We start from the raw sequence: 8,478 nt of genomic DNA on the forward strand, positions 1-8,478 counted from the left end.
CGCATGAGTTGTGTGTGTTTGTGCGTGAGTGAGTGAGTGAGTGCGTGTGTGCGTGTGCGTGCGTGCGTGCGTGCGTGTGCGCGCGTGTGTGTGTGTCGCGTGTGTGTGTGCGCTGTGTGTGTGTGTGCGTGTGTGTGTGTGTGTGTGTGTGTGTGTGTGTGTGTGTGTGTGTGTGTGTGTGTGTGTGTGTGTGTGTGTGTGTGTGTGTGTGTGTGTTGTGGTGTGTTGTGTGTGTGGTGTGTGTGTGTGTGTGTGGTGTGTGTGTGTAAAATGTCGGGAGCTGAACTGAACCGTCTGTAAGCCTGTTGGGTCAGTCAGACAGCGTGAAATCCTGTTTCAAACTGGCTCAGACAGACAGAGGGCCTATTGCTCCATGTACAAAACACATAGCCAGTCAATGGGTGTATTTACTGCATGTGTGGTCTGTATGGGACAATGCTTGTGCAGTCTTGCGGTGTTATGGACAAATCTGTACTTTTATGCATTTTTATAAGATAAGAGTACTGCGGTGTTTGCTTGCTTGTGTGTGTGTGACCGCGTGTGTGTTTGTAGGCTATCATTCTCATTTAAAAACGTGTTATTCCTACAGTGCACAGTTTGCTGTTATTCACTACTTTAATCTTCTCTGTGCCCTGGTTAGTCTCATAGCTCTGCTTGGCTCTAAATTAATTGGCAGTGTGACTGTTGCAAATGTGTCAACAGAGCTGTGTTTTAAAATTGAAATTGGACAATGAACAGTACTAAAATGTAGCTTGATATTCAGAGAGGGAGAGAGGGTGAAGGAGGTCAAGGTAGATATACAATTGAGGTAATACACAAGTATTGTGCAACCAAACAGGTGTATATCTATATCTGTCAGCATTTTTACCTTTGTGTTATCCACAAACTGCTTTTGCATTTTTGTATTTAGCATTTTGAAAGCTATACTGCCTAAAGCCTCTACCCACCCCCACCCCTCTCCCACCCCATTCCCCACCCATCTCCACAACCTCTCCCACCCCCCACCCCACCCCCTCTCCCCACCCCATCTCCCACCCCATCTCCCACCCTCTCCCCACCCCCCCCTCTCCCACCCCATCTCCCACCCCACCCTCTCCCCACCCCTCTCCCACCCCACCCTCTCCCACCCCCTCTCCACCCACCCCTCTCCACACACCCTCTCCCACCACACCCCTCTCCCCACCCCATCTCCCACCCCCACCCCCTCTCCCACCCACCCCTTCTCCCACCCCACCCTCTCCCACCCTCTCTGCACCCCACCCCTCTCTGCACCCCCTCTCTCCTCCACGCTGTGTTCCCTATTTAAATTCATCCCATCACACACCTGTTATCCAATTGCTCTGTGTTCCTCTCTTTTCTGTGAGTCAGGGCATCAACTCATTTAAATTCACAGGCGGCCAGAGGCTTTTTTAAATGTCCTTTATGCTTGTCTAGTACAGTTTATATCCCATATAATCATTGGTACCTTATCATATAAGCAATTGATACTTGCAATACTCCCAAGGACCGAAGGAAACGCAAGATACATACAGTGTGTCACAGATATATGAATATTGTCAAATATGAATTGATAGTGCACCTTGATTGTGCATTATTTAATGTAGTAGCTTACTCTCTCTCATTCCTTCCTGTTATAGGCTACCTGCATTGTGCAAACAGATCATTAGGCTGTCTGGAGCCTGCCCTGTGTTTCCCACAGAGAGAGACATAGAAAGAGGAAGAGGGGGAGGAGGGGTAGCAAATGAGGTGTGGGCAAAATATGGGGGACTAGGGGAGGGGGCCAGAGAGAGAGAGAGGAGGGAGAACAGTGTTGCATCTAGTCGAATCTTATTCAGCAGCAGCAGCAGGCTTGATGGTGCGGCAGAACCGCCTTTGTGTTCCCCGCTGCAGTGGGGGAGCGCATTTATCGTCTCGCCTGAGGGAAGGAGCCAAGAGTATCCTCCAATCAGCCGTCAGTGATTTCTATCATCTTGTAGAGTCCGCTGATGGTGATTTATGTTGAACCTGAGAGAGGCACTTCACACTCTGACTCTACTCACCACCTGGATGGAATCCTCTCAACGCTTTTGTTTCTAATTGTGGGTTTTTAAAAGAATGACCAACAGACAAAAGGTGGATTACTACAGAGCTGCTGCCTCACATTCTTGAATTTATGCTCTTTCCTCCTTGCAGCACAAGATGGATGAACTTTCTTTTTCTGCGACTCTAGTTTGAGCTTTGTTTTGGTCTGTGAGGACATAGATGGACAGAAGTGATTATTGCAGTAATCTGGAAGAGGGAATACTCTCATATCCTTCCTCATCCTTACAATTTGCGTATCCTCTCTTTCTATCCTCCCTGAGTCTGTTGCATCCTGTGTGAGTCCATACCTGTTGACTCAGATCATTCACATGGCAGGCTCTGGGTTTCAAACTGGAGCTTTTACAGTAGTAGCCAGGTAAGATTAGAATTCACATACATCCTCATGCGATGGTAGGCTCTATGTGGAGCTGGAGATGGAGAGAGCGTAGGAACCGTCGGGACATTTGACACGCCTGTTTGGCTTTCAGCACCTGCTGTGACTGTCTGCCACAGTTCTACAACTAGACTGGCTAATGGCATCTCTCTAGTGCTTACTGCCTAGCCTAGCAGACTGGGAGGGGTTTTTCAAGCGTGTGTGCATGTCTCTCTCTGTGTGTGTGGGTCTTTTATATTGGAGTTGGTTATATATTGTCAGTGTTAAGGATTACACTGAGTGTCTGGAGAGATTACAGGTGCAGTCAGCGAGGCTTTGAGGAAGGATTACAGAAGCTAACACCTTGTTGCTGCCAGGAGGGTGGCTGGACAGAGGTTTACTTTTCAAAGCGTATAATGTTGAATGGTGTTCAGACTGCAGGGTCTCCTGGAGGAGGTACTGATAAGACTTAAAGGTTTAACCCAGGTGATGAGACAGACAGAGAGGGGAGAGGACGGGAGAGATACACACTCATGGAGAAATGGTTACAAGGGTACAGTATAATGTGGTACCTTTCTACTTGAGCATGGATTATGTTAGAGATGGAGAGAGAAAGACAGAGGGTAATTAAAGAATGAGTTCAGGGATTGAAGTCAATACACTGATTTATCCCACTTTAACAGTGGAAGCACAGGTTGAATGAGAGATACAAATGAGAGGAGAAGAGACAAAGTGAAAGACTATCAATTAATACATTTCAATAAGGAAAAGAAAGATCACTAAACCTCAATCTTTCAAATAAAAAGCACAGTATTTTACACATGGCTTATCATTGGTGGTCTTGATGGTAACGAGTCCTGAATCTCCCAATAATAGTCCAGCAAACACAACATCCAATTGAATCCCTTAGTGCATGTGATATTGATTTTAAAACATGACCAAATAGGATGGTTCCTGTTCTCTGCCTAACAGGCCTGTAATTGAATTCTAATCTTCTCTTCAGTGACACCCTGGAGCAGTAGCCTCCAGTATTCCAGTGGATTGGAAACACTTTCGATTAGTTAATAAATGAACCATAACGTCAAAAGTGCTGGCTGGAAACCTGACAAAACACCTAGCTGAACCAACCAGTCTGTCTCAAACACCCTTCAGCTGACAACTGTAACCTATTTTCCTCCAATACTCCACATTTAAATGACATACATTTTGTATGTAGACGTGTTCACTGAAACAGCTTCCTCCTGAAAATGGTCCTTAGCGGTTGTTATTCTGACAGATACAGACCATCAGGCAAAGAGGTGTAGTTGGGACAACAGCGACTTCCTGGTGTGTTGTTACCTCACTGTGATGCTTGTGCAAGTGTGTGTGTTATTGGGTTTCGTGTACCCAATACACACCGCTTATCTTAGCTCGACGACCAGGGCTTGAGTTTCAGGCCGTTGGCTAGATGGTTCAGTGGGTAGATTCTTTCTCTCTCCTCTTCATCAGTTTCAATGGAGGTAAACCAGGAAATGTCAATGATCATAAGCACCAATGAAAAGGTTCTGACGAGTCCATTTATCCCGAAGAGGTGAAAGTACCAGAGCAAAAGAGGAGCGGAACCTGGGAAAAGACTGAAGCAGTCCTTCTAAACCTGGAAAGCGAAGAAGGTGGGAAGGGAAAAGGAAGGTGAAAAGTTATTTGATATCGGTGCCTGTTTGCATCTGAAACTTTGAAAGTGTTTCTTTGATAGAGTGCTGGGACCAGGGGAAAAACATGGGTGAGTTAACTTGGAGTTCCATTGGGAAAAACCTCAGCTAGTTCAGAGAGACAGCTCACATGGTGAGACTGTTCCACAGAAGTGAGAAGTGGTTATTAGGTTATTGAATCATCATTATATAGTTATGATAGACTGTCTTAGATACATTACAACACAATAGATCATCAACACATCTGAGATCATCTGTCAGTCTTTCTTTCCAACCCATCAGCAGCTCCCTTGTCACCTTAGTCATTCCTCACTCCCCTTTCTACTCCTTCTGACCAATCCAAAGACCACGATGGAGTCATGCAAAACCTAACCTGAACCGAACCACTCCATGCTTATGAAGACAAACGAAGATTGTTGTACTCTGTGATGGGGACAGAAACAGACGGGAAGACATTCAAAACCTTTTTGTAAATGTATGGATCACTACAGGATGGTAAAACTTGAAATCTGACTAAAAAGAAGAGAGGAACAGGACACAGGGACACAGACTGTTTTTGGGGACAGAGAACCTCTGGGATTCATAATCCATAGTGCCCTAACATAAGAGGGGTCGACACTCAGGCCCTGTAGGTCGGTGGGAAGCTCTCTCTGACTGCCACACCCAAAGGGAAAGAGGGGTATTTTTAGGTACTGACCTCCTGGACTGGTTTGGCCCCACCCGGCCTGAGTCCAGGTCACCATGGGGTGCAACATGTGTGTGGTTCAGAAGCCTGAGGAACAGTACAGGGTCATGTTCCAGGTGAGTGACTCTCTCTCTCTCTTTGTCTCTCTGTTTTTCTCGTTTCTCTTGTTCCCTCTGCTCTTGTTGCTTTTCTCTCTCTCTCTCTCTCTCTCTCTTCTCTCTCTCTCTCCTCTCTCTCTCCTCTCTCTGCTCTCTCTCTCTCTCTCTCTCTCTCTCGTCTCCTCTCTCCTCTTCTTCTGCTCTCGTCTTCTCTCTCCTCTGTCTCTCTCTCTCTTCTTCTCTTCCTCTCTCTCCTCCCTCCTCTCTCTCGTTCTCCTCTCCCTCTCTCTCTCTCTCCTCTCCTCTCCTTCCTCTCTCTCATCTCCTCCCTCTCTCGTCTCCTCTCCCCTCTCCCTCTCTTCTCTTCCCCTCCTCTCTCCCCTCTCTCTTCTCTCTCTCTCTTCTCTCTCTGCTCTTCCTCTCCTCCTCCATCCGCTTCTCTCCTCACACGTCTCTCTCTCTCGCTCTCTTCAGCATCTCTCATCTCCTCTCCCTCGCTCATCTCTTTCTTCTCCCCATGTCCCCTCCACTTCTCCCTTCGTTCTCTTTCCCTCCTCTCTCTCACATCTCTCCCTCTTCCTCGTCTCTCTTCTCTCCTCCTCTCTTGCTGTCTTGATACTGACACAGCCTCTCCATATTGACACCTCTCTGGTATAGTGGCTGTCTGCCTGAGGTCTGGTTACAGTTTGCGTTGTCAGTCAAAATGTTCTGGTAGCCCCGAACTGTAGAAACAGAGACAGGCGTCAATATGGCGACGCCACATAGGTCTAATGTCCATCATCCATCACAACCAACTGACAGATCATTTTCACAACGATGACTTTAACACTCCATCCACATGAACAAGCAGTGCAAGCTTTTACAGAGGGGCTCACAGTAAAATGATTATGAACAATGTAATTACAACAGCCATAATGATGACAGATTTTTTGGAGGAACAAAACATATGAGAAAAATAACAACATCATCAATCTACAGAATATGATTATTATTGGGACAAAATTCATAATGCAGGCATATTCATATTCATATTATATTATTTACCAAGGTTTCATTGAACACAGGCATTTACATGATTAGATAAGGCATAGGCTACGCATAAAATAAGATCAGTAATCCATTTTTACTTGTACTTGTGCAACCACAACCACTCTCTCGCAGTTGCAGCAATCATGTCATTTTAATAATCATAACTATGTTCATACTCTGTTATAATTATTGTAGTTATTGTGAAAAGCCCTGTAGAGCCCAATTACATCTGAGAGGGAGACACTGAGGGGCCAGATTTTCACTGGGATGCTGCAGGGAATAGTGTAAGATGCTTTGGTTTTAGCTCAACGCCAAAATAGTTATTGTCAAGGGGTTGCGCTGAAGGGTTGCCACGGTTACAGCCTAAGCAACAGCAGCATTTAGCAACTGAGAGACGGTACATGTGCAAGCACATCTAGGTGTGCAAGTCTTATGTAGGTTTTGCCAAGCTGGTCTCTTGGGCATTCACATTTTTAGGATTTGGGATGTAAATTGGTATCCCTCCATTTAGTATGATATGTTATGTACGTTACAAATGGAATAGCGGTTGTACAATATTATACGAATTGGAGGTTTCATACATCTTGGAAGACGTATAGTATTATACGTCTTGCTCTGAGACCATGCTACTTGTTGTGTCATAATGACAAAAGTTAGGATAATTTACATTGCAGGTTAGGAGAACCAACGACAAAGGTTATGATCCTTAATGTTGAAGGTTAGGAGAATTAGGTTAAGGTTAGGAAAAGGGTTATGGGAAGGGTTAGCTAAATTGCTACAGTTGTCACCGACTCGAACACGCAACCTTTGGATTGCTAGACTGTCGAGTTATCCCCCACCCATCCTCCCTACTTTCGTTTTGGTGTTAGGTAACCACACCATTATTCCATTTGTAACATATCATATTAACATATCATATTAAATGGAGTACGTTCCAAAGCCTACGTAGGTTTAACCCTGGTAGGTCTAAGCCCTTCGATCGCAATATCTACTAAGCTAGCATATTGGATTGTTTTAAGTTGGTAATAAAATGTATAGTTTAGCCATTTGATTTGGAATTTTAGGACCCCTGTAGGTATAATWAAAAAAATAAAAAATGTGTTTGATTTGGCCTTCGAATAGCCCATATAAACGCATTGATTAACACATTTGTATATGGCAAAACAGACAGTCAAAAAATTAATCATAAGGAATAAAGTTTTGAATTGTCTGTCCTATATCTGAGAGATATTAGAAAACTCAGGATTAATATATWTTTTTTTTACCCATGTTTGGTCACTTTATTCATGCCATTTTTTACCCCCTATGCTCGTTGTGCCATTTATCTTCAGACAACTGCCAAAAAGCTTATTGAATCCACAATGTGGATGTCGTAAAGCAAAACAAATGACACTTTCATGTCAGACAGTACAAACTGCTTCTCAAATAAAAATCCCTGATCCCACTTGTAGGCAATGTCATGACGATGTTGGCTAGCTTCAAAACAACTGGGAACTGGTGCTTTAAAGACAACTGAGAACTCTGGGGGGGAAAAAGCTTAGACTGTGAAAAATCGTTTTGAACGGTCATTCAACTCAGAATTCCAAGTCCGAAACTCTGGCATCTTTCTAGAGCCGTCATGATTTGACCTTGTTTTTTCCGAGTTCCCAGTTGTCTTGAAAGCACTGAAGTTGGAAGTCGAAGATTTCTGAGTTCCTAGTTGTTTTGAAGGCAGCATTAGCTAGCAAACATCGCCATGACATCGCCTTTAAGTGGGATCGGGGATTTCTATGGGAGAAGCAGTTTGTGCCTATCTTTATCTTGTACTGTCTCTGACACGACAGTGTTGTTTGGGTTGTCATCGGGTCTAACGGTCGTCTTGCATCGAACTGCGCATGTGCAGGCCGTCAAAGCAAAGGCACTCCTATGATGTAACGTTGTTTTGTTCAACTTAAGACATTGTCTGGAATCCAGGATGTGCCTTGAGATTTCTAGAAAATTAAGAACTAAGGAATCATTTTTCACTCATCTCATTGTCTTCTCAAACCCCAATCCCCAGCCTGGTCTGTTTCGTGTTCCCTGAATTCTCACGGTGTTGTGCCTCTGGGTTTAGAAACTCTGTGGCCGTGTTCGTTAGAGTCTCGTCTTTCAATGGTGGTGACTTATTAGTTTGTAACTCAAACAGTTCAGGTTTTACAGACAATTTCCTGATGATTTTTGTTGTCTGGATCCTCTCATGTGTAGAAAAACACAGTTTTCACAAACCCCATGTTATGGAACAGATACAAACTTCATATCGGCAGAAAAAGGGGATTGGGAAAGGCTAGTCAGCTGTACAACTAAATGCATCTTCTGCTTTAACCCAACCCCTCTGAATCAGAGAGGTGCGGGGGGCTGCCATAATCAACATCCACGTCTTCAGCGCCCAGGGAACAGTGGGTTAACTGCCTTGCTCAGGGCCTGGGGAACAGTGGGTTAACTGCCTTGCTCAGGGCCCGGGGAACAGTGGGTTAACTGCCTTGCTCAGGGCCCGGGGAACAGTGGGTTAACTGCCTTGCTCAGGGC

At 44.8% G+C, this 8,478-nt stretch overlaps 1 protein-coding gene across 2 annotated transcripts in view; it reads left to right on the plus strand.

Annotated features, from left to right (window-relative positions):
* The first annotated feature begins 1,819 nt into the window (after positions 1 to 1,819).
* The window catches only part of LOC111976954 (PDZ domain-containing protein 4-like), a 23,698-nt gene continuing 17,039 nt past the window's right edge, over positions 1,820 to 8,478 (plus strand). For both annotated transcript variants that reach the window (XM_024006143.2, XM_024006144.2), the window contains exon 1: positions 1,820 to 4,923. In XM_024006143.2, the coding sequence (XP_023861911.1) occupies positions 4,864 to 4,923 (60 nt within the window). In that variant the 5' untranslated portion in view covers positions 1,820 to 4,863. The remainder of the gene's footprint in view (positions 4,924 to 8,478) is intronic.

The sequence above is a fragment of the Salvelinus sp. IW2-2015 genome, linkage group LG17, assembly GCF_002910315.2.
Source record: "Salvelinus sp. IW2-2015 linkage group LG17, ASM291031v2, whole genome shotgun sequence".
In the NCBI taxonomy this organism is placed as follows: Eukaryota; Metazoa; Chordata; class Actinopteri; order Salmoniformes; family Salmonidae; genus Salvelinus; species Salvelinus sp. IW2-2015.